This window comes from Gallinula chloropus (genome assembly GCF_964237585.1).
Source record: "Gallinula chloropus genome assembly, chromosome: 3".
In the NCBI taxonomy this organism is placed as follows: Eukaryota; Metazoa; Chordata; class Aves; order Gruiformes; family Rallidae; genus Gallinula; species Gallinula chloropus.
The window spans coordinates 117,199,060-117,218,008 of record NC_140087.1 but is presented as its reverse complement, the minus strand read 5'-3'; the positions used below and the strand labels follow the sequence as shown (position 1 = coordinate 117,218,008).

Sequence of the window (18,949 nt, the reverse complement as noted above, 5' to 3'; positions counted from 1 at the left end):
GGGAGGGAGGGAGGAGTGCTCTCATTACTTATATTTTTTGTGGCTCCCTGTTTGGTAGCCCCAAGTCATTAGTGGTTTTTAATATTTTCTTGATTCTTTTTTTCCCCGTTGAAACTGAAATAAGGGCTGAAAGGACAGATTTGTCCTTTTTCTTTTTCTCTCTTTTTTTTTTCTCCTATATTTTTTTCTTTTTTCTTTTTTTTTTCTTTTTTTTTTCTTTTTTTTTTTTTTTTTTTTTTTGGCTAATCTGAGGCATGCTGCCACATCTGAAGCCACTTGGCTCATTATGGATTTCATGGAAACTGATTCCCTGAAAGTGTTTCCATATGTGTGTTCCCAATATATCCCATCCTCTTCTAAATGGGAGTACAAACTCACACACGAGCTGGAAATGGCTTCAGGATGTGACAGAGAAGTCATATGACTGGAGTGGCACTGTGTGTGGCCCTCTCTGAAAGACACGGTGTCCTGTGTGCTGGCTCCCATCCTACAGTAGATCCAGTTTCAAAGAATATCTTCCTTCCCGGCTTCTTAAAAAACTCTTAATCAAGAACCAGCAAGGACTCCTCTGTCCTCGGGAGGGACATGTATTCGTTGAACGACATTCGAAAGGAAAATTTGGATGGGGAGGAAAAAAGAGGAGTTTAATGGGTGAAACTACGGAGCAAGGCCAAGGGCTTCCCCCCGCCTCCCCTCCCCACCCCTGAAAAACATAGTTTCTTTGTGTCTGCTTGAGGATCAGATGGTATTTCTGAGTTGCTAGCATGCAGTGGAAAAGTACAATTCATGACAACATTGGAAACAAATATTTATACTGGATAGTTAAGGCACATTTTTCTGAATAAAAAAAAAAAATTAAAAAAAAAAATAGACTATTAGCCCTGATGTATATTATCTTCCCATTCACTGGATTTATACAGGATTCATGTGCGGACGCTCACCGTCACCGTGCACGCGTTGCAGCTCCCAGCCCTGCGGTTTCACCCCCTTGCTGTATACAGCGCGGCTGAGGTTGCTATCCAAGAAAAGCCTCAAATGTTCCTTCTGATGCGTTTCGGCTGGGGTTGGCGAAAACCAGCGGCAGCTGAAATTCAGGCAGGAAAAATCGGGGAAAACTGAACCAAGAGCGATATGTGCTTGTGTCCGGTGTTTGCGCCATGGGGTGTTGCAGAGCTGCTAGGCTTATTTCCAGGAAACGTTATTTACTTTTTGCTTCCAATGTAGCATGTAGATGGCCTGAGGCTTTAAACAACTGGTGGGGCTTTTGATATACTACCAATCCCTGTCCACTGGAATCCCCGTGAAGGCTCAAGACTGAAGTCACTGAAATGAGATGTCAAAGACTGAGTAGTTCAGAGGTTTCTCATCACACCTGGTCAACCGGCGTCCAGAGGTGGCAGGTGATAACTGCTAGCTGACAACATATTTCTGCAATACAACCATTTGTCCCCCTCCTGTGGTTCTCATTAGAAAGGTTTATGAGTTCCGTGTAAGTGAATCTTCACAAGAGGCAACGTCGATAAATGAAACAGTTTCTGCTCCCATCTAGGAGAGGTTTGCTGTTGCTGTTTTCCACACACAGGAATGATTCCTACCCACTGATGTTCCTAAATCTAATGAGCTACCTCTTGAGGTACAGCCAGCAGCCAGCCACTTGTATTTACAATGCACAGTGTCACTGGGCAAGACTCATGTGCTTAAAGAAAAATTGTTTTCTTCCAGCACAGTTCATCCAGCAGAAAAGTCCTATTGAGTAAACCAGGCAGGTCATGATGGAGTCCAGGCTGGAGAAGTGCAAAAAAGAGCCCGGTTTACCGAATTAGCAATGTAACAGCTCCACTTGGGAAACCTGTCCTCTATTTGCATGAGTGGTACTTTAATGGTCGCTTCTAATTATGTTATTTATGGGGTGTTTCTCCCAGCAAAGAGCTTAGGTGCTGCACCATAAATCCAGTGTAAAACATCTATCTGCAAATTAATCCGTGGTATTTGAGGTGCCAAAGTCCTGTTACCCAAATACCAGAAGCCACAAGTGTGCAGTTTACCGTGTGAACTGGGGTACAGATGGAAGGAGAGGAGAGATGCCCGACAATTAGGTTCTTGCGTGTTAGGCTCTGAAGGAGTTAAAACGTTCCTTCCTCCCTCTGACTTTTGCGAGGCTGCTGTGCTTAATAATGTTGCAGTTTAAATGGTCCCAACTAGGCCTTGAAGTTAACACCTTGTTGAGGTGAAGGAATGGAGGGGGGTACGGTTCACACCTTTTCTGTTGCTATTGTTTCCAGGAGATCTGCTCGAGGTAACCAGGGGAGGGGAATGCAAAAAAAAAAAAGGGGATGTAAAATAGTTTTATTCTTTTTTCCTCCCTCATTTTTTTTTTATTCTGAATGAAAAGGAGAGAAAAGCCATTAGAAAACACAGTTTCCTATGATAAATGGTGGCAAGTATCCGGATGATGCCTGCTCATCCCTAAAGTGAACTGGGGAGGGGGAAGCCCTGTGCGTTATTTCTGCTCCAGGCTAGATGTGTGGGAGGAGCGGCCATGAGCTACAGCATGTAGTTGAGCACTAGCATAGGTTTGCGGGATCAGATACGGGAGGAAATGGTTTTGGATCCTTCGGAACTTCAGTTAGGCTCCATCCTGCATCAGCACCCAGAGGGAAGCTGGCACAGCACCTCTGGAGAATCGAAGTCTTGCCTGGAAGGAGGCACAAGAAGGATCGTGCTGAGTGTGATTCACTAAACATTTATTAGAAGAGGCAGGTGATGAGAAATTAACAAAATGAAGAGCAAAATAACACTCTGCCCTTGATACAGAAGGATGCTGAGGCAAAACAGGGTTCCAACAAGCAAGTAACCACTGCTCCCCTTCCAAACGCATGGCAAAGAATCCTTAAGATTGCAAAACTGAGTGCTCAAAAATTGGGAAATGTCAGAACTGACGTTGCCTGTGCAACCTTAAATCAGCTTCATACTGCTTATGCATTATATTACAGATTGTAATTACAAGATCACATGATACTTTTCCCACGGGATTCCTGCCTCATTCAGTGCACGGGATGGACAGTGCTAACTTAATGAGCAGCTCTTCAGCATTTTGTTTTCTTCTTCTTGTTTGCATTTCCCCAGGCCTTGCTTACTGCAGAGCATTAAATTCTGCTCCAAAGAAGGAATTCTTAATTTCTTGATGGGCCTTGCTCAAATACTTCACTTATATGAACATTGCCACAATGTGGTGTTCCCAAGAAAGAAGGAATCTGCTTTAAAAAGAGCACTGAGACTGGCTTGAAGGTCTCATGTAATTCAGAGCACCCTCTTTGTGTCACCTACAGCATGTTTTTTGAACCGTATGGCATCTTTAACCTTAGGTTCAGACCCGTGGGCCTGTTGGTTTCCGCTGTAGCTGTGAATATGTAGTGCACATGCAAATGAGAAGCCAACATCTTTGCTGGGCACAGAAAATGAGAGCAGTAAAAAAATGTGATTTGGAAAGACTGCAACTGAGTCACGTAGGAGCATCATGGTAGAAACGTGTAAAATCTGGTTTGCTCAGGAAACAACCAGGTTGGTCACTTCGCGCCTTCTGATTTCTTCCAGCGATGGATTGGGGTGATGTGTAGACCATGGTCTATGTTCCTCACTGCTGATACATCTCCAGAGGAGGTCAGCTTGTGCGCTGCTTGCAGGAGAGTTCGTGTAAAAGGAATAGCATCTTCTCCTGTAATTCAGTCCTGTACTGTAGTGCGTATGGAGAAGTAACTTGAATGCTGGTATTTCCTAACTTCCACACTCTTCTCATGGCAGCCTTAATAACATCCTTTTGTTTGTCCCTAGTTGTGTTTATAGTTTCTCAGATTTCTAAAAAAAGCAAACCCCAAGTAACTGCGCCTTCCAAAATTTTTCTTCGCAGTATCATACAAACATCCCCCTTCCCCGCCACACATGTTCCCCCAGGACCATCATTCAGCTCCTTTTCCACAGGGTTCCTGCCGTTCAAGTGAACAGAGCTGCTGATGGACTGGTCCTTGAGCAGGACTGGCACAGGGATGGGTGAGAACATCTCCGTGTTTCAGCTGTATTTGCTGACGTTTCAAAAAACGCTTGGGACTTGGGACTCCTGGATTTCATTCCAGCCTCTGGACAAGTGTTTTTGTCAGGGCACAGACTCTTCTGCCCATTTTTAGGCAGAATGCTTATGGTTTGTTCATGTTTGGCTGGATTTTCATGGCATCGTCTCTCACACAAAAGCCACTCCTATTCTAAAGTTCAAGTCCTTACTTCAAAGCGTGGAGCTGGTACAACTTTTCAAAGGAAGGCTCCTCTGAGTTTAAGATTAGTAAAACAATATATTTTTTCCCAGCAGAAGAGTTTCAGCTGAAATTTTAAAAACAAATAAATGCATAAATCACAATTTAGCCTGAGACAGACGCCCAGCATGGACAGTTTCAGGCAGAACATTTAAAGTTTGGCAAAGCTGTAAGAGGCTGAAAATCGTCTCATCATCTGAAGAGGGAGGCATACTTCATGCGAGGCTGTATTATCAGCTGTAAGTAATACAGGCTGCACATACAATTCATGGATGCAGAAGTTAGGGAAGGAGCAAACAATTCAAATAGATCAATAAGTGCTGCATCCCAGCCTGAACTGTTGAACAAAACCCCAAGAAATCTAGCCTCTGCTTCTGCGAATGACTTAACACTCGAGTTCCCCAAAACACAAGTGAATCATTAGCTACTGGTAAATATATTTAACTACATGTAGCTGAGTTTCCTTGAGGCAGACTATTCAGAGACTGATGAATAAAGCAGCACTATGTTTTCTTGCACCCAATGATTGTGTATTGACTAGATGTGCTATAAATTTCCTTATCAGACGTATGCAATAAGCCAAGGGGACTTTATTTTTTTTTTTAGTAGTGACCTTATAGCATGAAAAAAAGCAAAGCTCAATATTTCTGAGTTATAAAACTAGCCTGTAACCCTTTAAAGTCGATGTCAGCTTGCTATACCCACAAGGAGTTAATCTATCCATGGCACATTATGATCTTTAATAATTGGAAGCGATTGGCTAAAGTGCTGTAAACCTGGCAGAAATTTGTTGCCTTATTTTCTGCAAACCACAAGCACAGCTTATTAATTGAGAAATGAACGTTAACCGGCATTAGCTGGCATCTGTAAACCGAAAGAGAGAAATGACCATGGTAGACATTCAGCTGCGAATGGTAGAGCTGCAAAGCTGCAACAGGTAAAGTTGGGTTTTAAGCACGAATGCAAAAACATTTTAGTTGGCTGCTGGCAAATGCCCAAGTCTAGGTTTTTTAATGAGGCTTCTGCATCAAAATAAGTGAAACCACATGGAATTTTAATTGTTCGTATTCTAAATATGAAACACACTGGAGCAGTATTCTTGAATCTAGGATGTTAGCATATATATTGGCATATAACTTACCACTTTTCTGTTCTAAACGTATAGGCGTTATGGTGGGGAGGAATCAGCTTGGAAGATTTAAAAACAATTTAACTTGGGCTCCTTCAGACGTAAAGTTGCTTTTTTTTTTTAAATATACTATTTTTTTCTGCATTTTCAAACACAGCAAGCTGATCAGAGTACACAGGGAAAGATGGTCGCTTGCTCTGCTTGTTGCCATGTTTCCCTTTCTGGCAGCGCAAAACAAAGTGTCTTCTCTACACAAGTGTGGTTTTGCAATCATGCGGCCACAATGTAGGGCGGAGGATCTATGCTTCACCCATTTAATACAAGTTATCACGAGAGTGGGAATTCACAGATGCAAATTGTTTTCTTGCTCTGACGGAGGAAAAATTAACATAAATCTTTAATCCTAATGGGGAGAGGAATAAATAAATTATTTACTTGCACTGTCATGTTGCTGTATTGCTGATCGACATCGCTATTTGTGTGCAAGTAGGTATACAAGGATGGGTGCCATACCCAGAAGAGCTATTTGTCTTCCCAGTCCAAGAAAGATACCTAAACATATATAAATGAATATGCATCTGGTGTTTGCAAGTTAGAGCCAAAATCAACCTTAAAATGAAGAGGAAGAGAGGGACGGTGAAAACGCCTTGGTGGGATTACAGAGCAGTAAGGATGGCAAGAAGATGAATTTTAGACGTGACTTTTTAATGTTTCTGGACCCGCTTAGAAGAGAGGCTTTAGGACAGGCATCACAGAAAACTTCTGATCTCCAAAAATATCTTTACACAATGGAGATACAGAAGGCCAGGAACAAATCGCAGCCTAATGCAGGGAGTTCGGAGACAGCAAAAGACATTCGGGCAAAAGGGGGGGGGGGTGGTGGTGGTGAAGTGAGTGTGCCAGAGCCATGCAGACACAGCCATGAGTGAGATAAGAAAGGGTTATAGTTATTTGGCCTTTGGGTAAATAGTATTGTGCTTTACAAGCAACAGTTAAAACAAACAAGTGTGGATTACTAGGATATGTAAGGAGGTCTGTAGCCCCACATTAGAAATGCCTACGTGTGGTGTGCACATTCCCAGTCATTCAATCCGTACATGATCTCTTGGCAGCCCCCTGTACAGGCAATATTTGCATCTAACTCTGAAAGAGAAATTGCCTTTTAATGTGTAAAACTGCGGGGATAGTTCGTTATTAAAAAAATAAAATAAATAAATGGTTGCAAAGAAACCAAGTGTCGATGTTCTTCTGTACCTTTACACCCGTACCAATTCTGCCTTTGATTATAAAAGACCTGTTTAGCTTCTATTAGGGTAAACTAAGAGCAACTCTGCTCGTGTTGGGAGAGTTGCAATAACATGGAAAAAAAAATCCCAAGTATAAGCAGTAGCAGATTGAAACTCAGTATTTTGAGCAGCTGGGGAAATTATGTTCTAACCTTATATTTCCAGATACATATCAGACCTGTTCACAATATAAAGGATAGTGTTCCAAAATTACAGCTTTGAATCTGGGTGGTATCGCCTCTGGCTATTGTTTGCAGTTGGGAACGAAAGAAGTTGCATCAAGTAGTAGAGTGTTTGCTGTAAAGGTACAAGTTATATTACATTCCATGGTGCTGTGGTTGGAGGGGTTGGTGATGGAGACAGACCCATTCACCCGTAGGTCACTGATTTGGTTCCAGATAAAGATAATAGTAATCACATTGTCATCAGAGTTAAAAAAGGGCTTTTACTGCCCATTTAAAGCTCTGTGCTTAGTGTCTTTTGAGACGGCAGATTATCAACCCTGGGTTTCAGGCTGTGTGATTTGGATGCTTGGCTGGCTGTGGCCCAGGTCCTCCATCCTGAAGCCAAGCAGTGCCTGAGCTTTGTCCCCTGATGCTTTTAGATATCGTTGAAGGCATGGGTTAAATGAGTTGGTAGAACAGGAGAGGATGGTGATCTAAATCACAAGGAGTGCCACACAAGGTGGCAGGATCTCTTGAGTCTGTGGCTTATTGCAACAACCACCATTGTGGTTGCTACAAGGAGCCAAGAGCAGAAGGGCTGGAGGGACCTTCCTCCTACACAGCACCAGGAAGGCAGGTCAGACCCAAAGCCTACCTACAAGGAATTGCTGCATCTTACACAGAGGATAAATGGGGTGTTCCAGTGTTTTGCTGCATTTCGGTGTGGTGTCTAGAGGGTGCTGTATTTTCCTTGGAGTTAGATCAGATTCAGTAGGTTGACAGAGACGGGCGAACCCTTGGATCTAGTGGATGGCAATGCTGTAGAACGGTCAGCTGGGGAAGCCTGATCCATTTCATAATTTTTCCCCTTTATTTATATCCTGCTCTTTGAAGCTCGCTCTCCCTAAAATTGTATTTACATATGTAATGCATACTGATCAGTGTATTTCCCTCTCTCCTGCACTGCATTTCTGCATTAGGCTGCTTCTCTTTCCCCCATCCCTTTTCCCACACCCTTTTTGCTTTCCCCTTTTTTTCGCTCTCAGCACGAGCTTCCACCATCTTTTTCTTCTGCTCCTGTCCATCCCACAGTCTCCTAAACAGATCACCAAGCTACTAACGATTGCTTTCCAGTTCTGCTTTAGGTGTTTGATGTGGGATTAGAAATTAGGCAAAATGAGTTTACCCGTCCCTGTTTTGCGTTAGACTCCAATTCACAGCGTTACCATCCAGACGTTCACAGTAGCTATAAACTGTGTGGTCTTTTTTTTTTCTTCTTTTTTTTTTTCAACCAGACAGCACAAACTACGTAGGAAAACAACTTCTTTCAAGAGCCAGAAGAGTGTTGGGCTTGTAATTTTCCATCGACTGCACTGAAAAGTAAAATTTGCATCTTTGCTATCAGCTCAGTGGCTTTGCCCATCCTTCGGACACAGCAAATAATTTTTTGGCTATAGAAATTATCTGACCAGGTCCTCAACATGCATAAATTGATTTAAGGCAAGAAGTGGGGCTTTATCACCCCCGGTGTAACTCCCCTGGTGTCAGTGGTGCAACTAACTTGGTGTTGCCAACTCTTGTAGTTTATTACAAGTTGCACAGTAATGCTTTCTTGATACCTCAGCTCCCAGCAGCGTGTGCTGAGGTGGGATTCTCACTTTTCATGTGCAACAGAGTTTCTTGAGAGGCTATAGGAAAAAACCCAGAGGCGCATAACCCTCAAAGCTCAGAAACCAGAAGGCAAATCAACTCCAAATCCACCTTCCTCTTTTTTGGATCTTTTTCAATCTCCGGATTTTTGAGATTTTTCTTTTTCTCCCGGCCTGACTTGTCACCTTTGAACACACTTCAGGTTGGCAATGCTGCTCCCCCCATTGGCATCGGTGGAGTTAGACGAGGGATGAGTTTGGCCCAACGCTTGTAGAAGACAGGTGTATGACTCTGTTCCTTGCAATGTGTTATTTGATATGATCTGCTGTTCTCTTGGGGGCCAAAAGAAGTGGGTTTTCTTAGAGAAATAAAATTCTATCATCACTTGATACAAAAAATGGTATTTACAGAATTGTTTTCCCCCGTCTTTTGTTATAATTTTTTAGGTGCTTCAGAGCTGGGCCCATTTTCAGATCCCAGGCAGTTCACAAGCATTTCATCCCTCACTGAGAGCCGCTTCTCCAACCCACGAATGCACTATCCAGCCACCTTTACCTATACACCGCCAGTCACCTCAGGCATGTCACTGGGTATGTCCGCAACCACTCACTACCACACCTACCTACCACCACCCTACCCCGGCTCTTCCCAAAACCAAAGTGGACCTTTCCAGACCAGCAGCACTCCATATCTCTACTATGGCACTTCGTCAGGATCATACCAGTTCCCCATGGTGCCAGGAGGGGACCGCTCCCCCTCCAGGATGCTTCCTCCATGCACCACCACGTCCAACGGCAGCACGCTGTTAAACCCTAACTTGTCCAACCAGAGTGACGGTGTGGAGGCGGATGGCAGCCACAGCAGCTCCCCAACCGTCTTGAATTCTAGTGGCAGAATGGATGAGTCCGTTTGGAGGCCGTATTGAGATTTCTTCTGACCTCCGTGAGCCCAAAAAATAAACCCAAACAAACGGTCGACTAACTACGAAGTGCCTGGTTTTTGTGTTTTTGTTTTTGGTTTTGGTTTTTTTTTTTTTAAAAAAAAAAGATTTTACTGATATGTGCAACTGTGTAGATGGGATGATAATGGCCATAAATAACACAGGAGTTACCAACACACCACAACCCATGTTTCAATTTTATGTGGATCAAAGCACATTTATTTTTTATTCTTTTTTCCCTCGGAACCATTTTACCATGTTTTATATTTAAAATGTACTTTTTTTTCAAACACACACAAAAAAAATCACCCCCTCTTTTTGTTTCCTTCTTCTTTTTCTATTTTCCTTAGTGTGTTTTAATAACTAGTGAGTTCTTTTGCCAAGGAGGAGAGAACGGACTCCCCAGCTATCAGGAGAAACATGGTGATGCAAGGCAAAGGCTGCATTCCCTTTTCTTTTTTACCAAACAACTAACCATGAACTCCAGATACAGTTGCAATCATACAACGTATGGGACCTTCTTCACACCCGTAGTGCAATTCAGCTGGCTTGTATTGGTGCACATAAAATGGAAAGCAAAGATCGAGTTGCTTCCAGTTTGCCATGATACATTCAGATGAAAATAGCTGTCCCAAAAAAAACCTCTGTCTGAGCCTTGCTGCAGATAACAGTTGGAACTTCTCTGTGTTCATAGCTTTTTTTCGGTTTGTTTTTGGGTACTTAAAGAGAATGAGTCTTCAAGTTAGGCTAGACAACCCTGGGGTTTCCTTTTTGCTTTTGTATCCTTTCATTTTGCCTTCGATTAGCCAAAAAAACCTGAAAAATAACAACCAAAACCTTTAAAAATAAAAAGTAAAATGTTATTACTTATGCAAAATATGAAAATGGCAATATATATTACTAGAGCCAAAACGGTATACATAGTATTTGTGTCCGGCTATGCTCTTTTTTATTTTTTTTAAATTATAAATGTGTAAAATTTGAGGTTGTTTGCTAACATGAATCATCGTATAACTTTAAAAGAATATTTATAATTATTTAATGACATTTGGACCCTTTAAACGTTTCTTAATGTAATGATATATTGACTTCGGTCTCTAAAAGTGTTTTTGTTTTGTTTTGTTTTGTTTTTTTACTTATTACATTTTTGCAATAGTGTAAACCTCAAACCTTCACCCAACTCAGAAAAGCAGTTCCAGTGTGAACCAGTTTACAATGTGACTTAAAAACGAAAAACCCAACCCAAATGCATCCACATCAAATGATTTTGGATGTAGGATCTTTTTATATAACTTATGAAGGAAATATTGTGTTTAAAATATTTTTATTAGCTGTCTGGTTGCCTTCAACACAGTTTTGCCTTTTAATCAGTAGTTGTGGAGACACTGGAAAAATGGTAGGAAGGATGAAATATTTTCCACCCTTCCCCTGATTTCTTCTTCTCCCAGTATTTTTCTCACAACTTCAAAATTTGAAAATATTCATATTCAAAATGTTCTGTTTTAACAGCATGGTTTGAATTCCATTTTTATTCCCTCCCAAAGAAAAATCAAAACCATTTCAAAGCCCATATTTTACAAATACTGAGTTGTTCAGTATCTTAAAAACAGGAGTAAGGGAGACTTGGTGAAATTTTTTTTCCCCTCTCCTTGCAATTTCAGCCCACTCGATGGAATAACAAGGTTCAAAACTTGAGACAGAAACTGTCTGGTAGTGAATCACCACCCGTTAGCATTAAATGCTAGAGCTGTAAGGATGCTGTGTTGACTTTGAAACCGACATAGCTGTTGCCATATTAGAGACAGAAGCACAAGGGCAGCCATACTCATCTCTGCAAATGCTGAAGATAAAAAGTCACCTTAAAAAGCCACCCCGGGGCTCCCAGGAGCTGTACAGGGAGAGCAAATTGCACCCTAAACCCTTGACCAACCTGTCTGCCGCCAAACTCCAGCATAGGGGCCAAATTTTGCCCAGCCAGGGGCTATTATGGTGAATGGGGAGGCAACACGGCATCAGCTGGATGTGGTGGGAGATGAACCGCCCTCCCCACACTATCCCCAAGCAGCTGATGCTAATCCTGGTTTGGAGGGGTGTTCAGCACGTGCTCATGGGTTTTTCCAGCATTCCCTCCTTCCCCTGCCATAACCATCACCGTCTGCAGCCTCCTTGGGGGCTGCTGGCCACCACGCTGCTCCTTGGCTGTACTTTGGCTACATCCAGACTATTGCAATAACTCAATGGTGGGCATAGCCATACAGAGCCGGACAACACCATCACTACTCATTAATAGCAAAGCTGTTAAATGAGTTGACATTAGCATGCTACATCCCTCCAATTCATGTGATGATGTGCTCTTAAAAGAAAATTTAATTAAATAAAGTCTTTGCCTTCTAAAGGTTGTATACCAAGTATGCTTAAAGTATAAGTAAGACACTTTTTTTTTCCTTCTAATACTTAGTTTTCCTTCAAAGATGGAAGCTGTAATTGATTCTATTTATTGTTGGTTTGTGGTAGCTTGACGCATACCACTGTCCATTTATTTGTAACTGTAAAATACGTTTGTTAGTCTCAGCAGCACTTAAAAGCCAGTGTCTGGTTACACATTTCAGTTTTGTTTTTTGTTTAGTAAGCAAGAGAAAAAGATGTACTGCCAGTGCAAGCTGTTTCCTATTTAATAAAAGGTACTATATTTGTACATTATTTGTTATTGCTGAGAAGGGCTTTTTAAGGTTTACTGTATGCATATTAAGTAATTTTTAGGGTGCTTTTGTGTTGAAATGTTGTTAAGAGTGGCTGCAGGCAGCAACCCAGATTTTTTTTTTTTTTTTTAAGACTTTGTTGTAAAATTCAAGCACTTGGTTCTTGTTTCTGGATAAATCCAGCACAGACCAGACTTTTGTTTTGCTCAGTACTGACAGGACTCTGTCTGTGTCCCCGCGGTTTTTCAACTCGACCATTAGGGACAGACGTTGAAAACGTTTTCTCCGCCCGGTCGAGGCGCGTGTGTTCGATCTGTGCCCTCGGCTTCTTTGGCCATGTGGTCAGGCATCTAGCTCTGCCTGCCAGAGATAGGAGGGGAAGGATATTTTGAGTACCTACATGTGAAGGAGCACCAGCCCCTGGACTCTCAGTAGACCTTTGTGCTCCTGAATCCTCCTGGTGCCTTTTGAAAATCTCTCCCAGTAGGTTGGGCTGGTCATGGAGGGAGTTGTACAGAAATGCTCATCAAAGCTTTTAGGAAACGATTCTAATTTTGGAAATGCTCTTGAATCAGGATATCAGACCAAAATAAAACAAACCCAAGGGGTGCTATGGTAGTAAATCCTAAAATCATTTGATGTTTGAAAGGTACTTTGCATGGAGAGAAAGGCATTGTCTCAAAGGTACGACAGCCCTTCCCTTCCGTGAGTGGAAATCTTTTGCACCGGTCATAGACTTAAAGATTAAAAATGGCCTTGTTTTACTTTCCAGCTCTCTTATCCTACCAAAGATTTACTTCCAGCACAACAGGCACGATGTCCCTTTTGCCAAATGGAGGATTAAATCCTCTTCTCCCTCCTCCTAATGGTAACTGAATCAGGGTCAGCGGGTCGGGAAGGATGAGTAAAGCAAATTATTTAACCCACAGCATCATTCACGTGGTGTTTGTCATTTCTTTTAAAAGACCAGCTGCTGTGTCTTTCTTAGCATTGAATTTTATTTTATTTTATTTTGCCAGCAGTCCCCTGAGCAAAGATTTACCGGTTTCCACAGGTACCACCTCGAGCGGGGAAAATTTTGCACTTTGACACGTAGCGAAGCAAAGCTCAGCCCCGCACCGGGATGCGCGCGGCCAACTAAGCCATGAGCAAAAGCAATAATCAAAACCTGGATTAGCCATGAGCTCAAAGAAGCCCCATTCTCTGAACCCCTGAATTTCTTGTTGGGTTTTTTTTTTTTAATAGAATGCATTTCATTTTAACATTTTCTGAGAACTTTTTTAGATGTTTGTTTACTTCCATGTTTACAGATAGCTCTTTGCTTTTTTTTTTTCCTAAATGCAGTACTTTTAAGTATATCAGCCAAAACCATACTTTTACAGTAACTTTTGTTTTAGGTAATATGAGTGACATTCCAATTCTTTTTTTTTGGTTGTTGTTAAATATGCTTTACCAGTCTTGAATTTCCGCTGGAACAAAATATTTGTAGCATTTTGTGTAAATACAAGCTTTAATTTTTTATTTTTTCAAATGCTGTCACACGAGATTTGCTTTTCATGCACATATTGTACAAACACACTCTGCTTTATGCCACAGACGATGATTGTGGATCAGTTTACTTCAACTTCAAAGGGACTATTTGTATTGTATGTTGCAACTGTAAATTGAATTGTTTGGCATTTTCTCATGATTGTAATATTAATTTGAAGTTTGAATTTCATTTTCAATAAAATGGCTTTTTTTTTTTGTTAATGTTCTTCTATGCTTCTTTTTCTTCCACTGTCTCCTCTTAGCACTAGGCAGGGTAAAATAAGAACATGGCAGGACATGGTACCGGTCCATCTCTGGTGGCCCCATCAATTTCTGCAGCACTTAAATTTTCAATTAAATATAAAAAGTGAGTTTCCAGGTCTATGGGTGGTAAAGGACATCTTCTCAATCTCAATTCCAATGTTGCTTCTTTTCCCGAGCATGCAAACTACCAAAACCCATGTTTCTTAGAGGAGTGCAAACTGCTCCGTTCATTGTTAACTCTGAAACCTAACAACTGACATTAGTCAGGACATTCTGGTGCTACAGCGCTGTAGATAGAGCACTGGGATAGATTTCCAAACTGGGAGGGGGGAGAGGGATTTGGCTTTATGGCTCATTTCCAGGGTGGGGGTTGCACTATCCCCACCTCTTCCTGGTCAGACCAGAGGAATGCAGTTTCAGATAATCTTGTGATTTGCATGACCTGAGGCAAGAATAATTTCCAAGCAGCAAAAGATATATGGATAGGAGGAGACTAGGGGAGGAGGCTATTTTTCCTTCAGCCTAGTGTCAAGCAGGGATAGGAGGAGAGGCAGCTAATGAAGGTGAGGTTAAGTTCACCCAAGGCTGTCTGCAGGAGGAGAGGACAGGAGTTGTTTGCAAGCTTGTGCGTCATTTCATAGTAAGTTCTTATCCTTTCTAGTTATTTCTTAAGTCTCCAAAAGAGAAACAGTAGCACAGAGAGGGACAAGGTTTTGATCATGTCAAGAATCATTTACCTCCGAAGTTTAAACGTTACTGATACTGACTTTGTGAGCATTATTTGCTTTACCATGGACCCACACATCTCTCACATACTGGTTGAAGATTGAGATGTTTAGGGGTTTTCAAGGGTGCTTTCATTCCAGCCAGTAATCTGAGTCTTGATTTTAGGGAAGTTTTACCCATGAGCAGGGACCAAAACAAACCAGTCAATGCTCTCTCGTGTGATTGCTATATCACTTGTTTTGGGGGAACTTACACTGCAAACATTAGTGCTAAGACTTTCTGCTGCCCTCTGGTACACAGATTGACCCACCTCAGACAGTCAGAGCATTGAGGCGTGTTCATTATATTCTTTCTTTCATGACCACTCAATCCAGATGCTTATAGAAGGAAATGAATAATTTTTCACCATTGTTGATAGTCAAGCAGTGGAATAGGGCCCCAGGGAGGTTGACCAATTCTGTTCTCCGTGACATACAGGACACAAATGGGTAAAGCCTGGAGGAACCTGGTCTGACCCTGGAGCTGCAGCTGCTTGAGCAGAAAGTTGGGCTGGAGATCTCCCATGGTCCCCTCCAGATTATCCCATGGCCTGTGAGTCAGGCTAGGAGCTGTCTACAATACAGCTAAAAAATGGTTGTGTTGACAATACAGATAACACATATTCAGCTAAACCCAGACTGTATAAAGATGTGTGACAGGATTAAATTCTTACGTAGGCAGGTTACTGAGGAGTTACAGTGATCCCTCTATCTTTTATTGGTTTCTGGCATGTTCCTCTAGGATATCTACAGCAGACGTGGTCAGCACAAGAGTTGGAAGAGCCAAACCATCACTCTGATCCAGTACAGAAATTCCCATGTGTTTTCCTCTTGTACATCATGCTGGGGATGTTGCTTTTGATCTTGTGATGCAGCTTAAGAACATTGTGCTCATTCCCTTGTCTTAGCCAGAAACCAGCCACTCTGGAGGCAAATCAGCCTCAGCTAGTCAGGGTAGAGGACTGCCTGATATAAGATGTGTAGGATGGTGGTGGGTAAATCAAACTCAAAGCCCTTTTAGGAGATAAGATTTAAAGACTCTTCCTACAAGGGGTGGTGACCGCTGTCTTTCTCTCCTTTTGGTGTCAGTAAATAGCTTCTTGCTTATGGGTCTGGGGGATTGAATGTCAACACTTGATTGCTGGAGCCAGGCCGGTCCCATGCAGTGTACATACGGTGGGCAGCATCTCGTGCTGCCTCTCCCTGTTAGCCTCAGCTTCAACTTTTTAATTTCCTGTGGCTGTGAGCAACACCGGAGGGGCTCAGAGCAGCCTTGTGTTGGCAGCCACAGGTCTAAATCAGCCTTTTTTGTACCTAAAACAAGCTCTTGGGGAGAGGTGGGGGAGAGAAGGAGCAGGGTTTGACTTTATGGTTCATCACCAAGCCCTGTGCTGGCACCAAATAAAAAAATTCATCAGGCTGTTTACTGGGGAAAGGGAGGAAATAACCTCAGTCGTATAACCAAGGATTGACATGTACCGTCTAGTTACCTTCTACGTGGTCAGGAGGAAATGAATCGGTATTTTGGGATGAAATCTCTCCCCTGGGGAGCTGCTCGCGGGTGGCCAGTGCTCTGCATAAGTCATAGCAGTGCTCTACAGCACTTGGGGGTGTCACACTAGATCATGTATTTGAGTAGGAGAGGGCATGGTGCAGAGTGGGTGCTTTGCAGCTCATGACTTGGCTGAAAGCTTGCAGAGAACAGTCCAAAAGTTGTTTTTGTCAGAAATATTTGTAGGATGGATTAAAATTACAAGGAAATCCGGTAGAAGCCCATAATCTTTGGGTAGGTGATGGGGGTGGTGACTGTAGCAGGAAAAATAGTGGGAGGAGGTTGGGCATTTCTACTCAACATTTTTAAGGAAAGACTTAACACAAGCTTAAAGTAAAAATTTAAACATTTAGCATTCAAAAGGGCTGTCTTTGGCCGTCCGTAATCGTAATCCTTTCTCTCTGTAGATCCGTGGGTGCGATATCATTCTGGGAGGTATGGAGCTGTTCACATGGGGGCTCTTTGTGATACTTATACGGCCTTGGAGCAGGGGACATCAGCATCTGTCCTCTGAGAATAAGAAGCTGTTGGCCCCATTAACAGATAAGGCTGTGAGGTACAAGGAGAACAAAGCCTAAACTTCTGAAAACATCTGGTGATCTGATGCAGTATAAACAAAAAAACTTTGGACCTACGACATAATTTAAAATTTAAGTTCTCAGCCCTGCCCTGTTAGTTCCCCTCACATTAATTGCATGTATTTCTTGGGGTACATAAACCCTGTGTTTCTAATGGGGCCGTGTTACCTAAATAACAGATGGACTTTAATTTCCCTCATTGGGAATTCGAGTGGACTTGAGTTTCACTATTGCAGTTTGGGTGAGACAGTAAAATAAAACCCCTATACTTAAGATCTTGAAAATGTGAGAAAAATCATCTTTTGGTCCATTGCTGTGAAATTCCAGCATCATCTGTGATTGCCCAGGCAGCCTTGGGTTTCTCTTTTCATGCCCCTGTTTCCCTAATTATGTACTGTTTTCCTACTTTGTCAGTATGTCCCATGCGCTCAGTGTTTATAGAGAGTTTTGAGCTTTTGTTGTTGTTGTTGTTGTTGTTTAGCTCTTTTTACTACAAAATCCGGTGTTTGGTCTCACACCATTGGATAGTCTCCTTTGAAACAACACATTTCTAAAACCACATGTTTAGAAAAATTGACCCAGTTTCCAGACTGCTGATCTGGTCAAAAAACAATGCGGAGTTAAGGCCAAGTTGTGCTGTCTCAACAGATTTAGTTGGGATTTGCGGTGGGGCAGGAAGAAAAGCAGAGAGCGCTGCAATGCGTGGAGGCAGCCCTTGGCCGCTCCCTCCCGGCAGCTCGCTCAGGATGAGCAGCTGGAGCTTGCGGGATGTCCCAACACTTAGAGAAAAGCAAACATCCCATGTTAAAGTTGATAGGCCACAGCAACTTGCCAGTGATTAATGTTCACCGTGAGGCCAAATTCAGATGGTGATTACGCCAGTAGAGATCAGCTGAAGTCCCTCTATATATAGCCCCACGTTTTTGGACACTAGCAATTTTCAACCCGTAAACGTGGGTGTTGTCAGTGCGGGGGTCACTGAAATGCTGTTTGGGAGCTGCCTCTGTGGTTCTCCCTGTCCAGGGACAGCTTGACGCAGGACCACCACCACCAGATCTGCTCAGTGTGGCTGGGTCCAGCAAGCCTTGAAGTCTTCCAAGCGTTGGAGATGGGGCCAGAGCTTCTGCAAAGCATCCTGTCCCCACACTTCTAGCGTTCACCCACAACCTCCCAAAGTGCAGTGGGTGTCCTTCTTTTCCCCCAGTTTCTGGGGTTGGGTTTTTCCCTGCCTCCAGGTTTGGGCACACAGGGTACAGTGAGGGTTTAAAACCTTGTTGCAGATTTGTAGGAGTCCAGTGCTCAGTGACAGCTCCTTCCCACCCCTTCATTTGGATTCCTCCAAGCCGGCACTTTAGAGAAGTATTAAAAATAAAGTCAGAGCCTAAACACCAGGGCAGCCCCCACTTGTTTACTTTTTCATTTCCGTAGTTGGAAAAAGAAGTCCTTAGTAGCTGAAAATGATGCCTCTGCATCCAAAAGCTGAGAAATAGCTTGTCTTGGGAAAGCACATTTTTTATCCCTGCTCCAGGGCGTCCGAGGCCGTTAGCGAACATCAGGAAATAGGAAGGAAAGACCATGGCAGAAGGGGAAAAACCCCCAGATAATCCAGACAGATCTCGGGAAATCTGGATGTGAAGGATCTTTGTCCTTTTATTGCCAGTAGTGGTGTTCTCCTAACAGAGCAGGATGTTCTCATCTTTTAATAATAGCCAGGCCAGATGCTAAAGTCTCTTCTGCAAAGACTGTGTAAGTGAGGAGAACAGCTGATTTCTGTTAAGATGGATACACCAGGAGAATAAGCCAAAAAAAAGTATGAGGAATCTCCAGAGGTCTTTCTTTGCAACACCACTTGGCAGCCAGATCTCAAAGCTGGGACTGAAAATCCAGTCTGTGCTTCTGTCCCTTTGCTGTTGGGTTGCGGTGTGTCGAGCAGCAATTCCTGCACTGCTCAGGGGGTTGGAGCAGCAGTGGCGGGGATTTCCCCCTGTACTTTAAAGAGCTGCAAAAGCCACAGCCTTTGGCTTTCACGAAGCTGTAGAAAATACCAGTTGATGAGGAACTTGTTTGATATGTTCCTTGCTATAGAAAA

The 18,949-nt window shown here is 42.7% G+C and overlaps 1 protein-coding gene across 2 annotated transcripts in view; it reads left to right on the top strand.

Annotated features, from left to right (window-relative positions):
- Positions 1-18,949, top strand: part of RUNX2 (RUNX family transcription factor 2) — a gene marked incomplete at both ends in the record, with an annotated part of 222,476 nt that overhangs the window by 141,251 nt on the left and 62,276 nt on the right. Inside the window, one exon of one of the 2 annotated variants that reach the window (XM_084261716.1) lies at positions 8,980-9,477. The exons of the other annotated variant lie outside the window; for it this stretch is intronic. Within the exon in view, the coding sequence (XP_084117842.1) occupies positions 8,980-9,458 (479 nt within the window). Of the gene's footprint in view, positions 1-8,979; positions 9,478-18,949 lie in introns of those variants that run through there. 2 annotated transcript variants of the gene reach the window in all.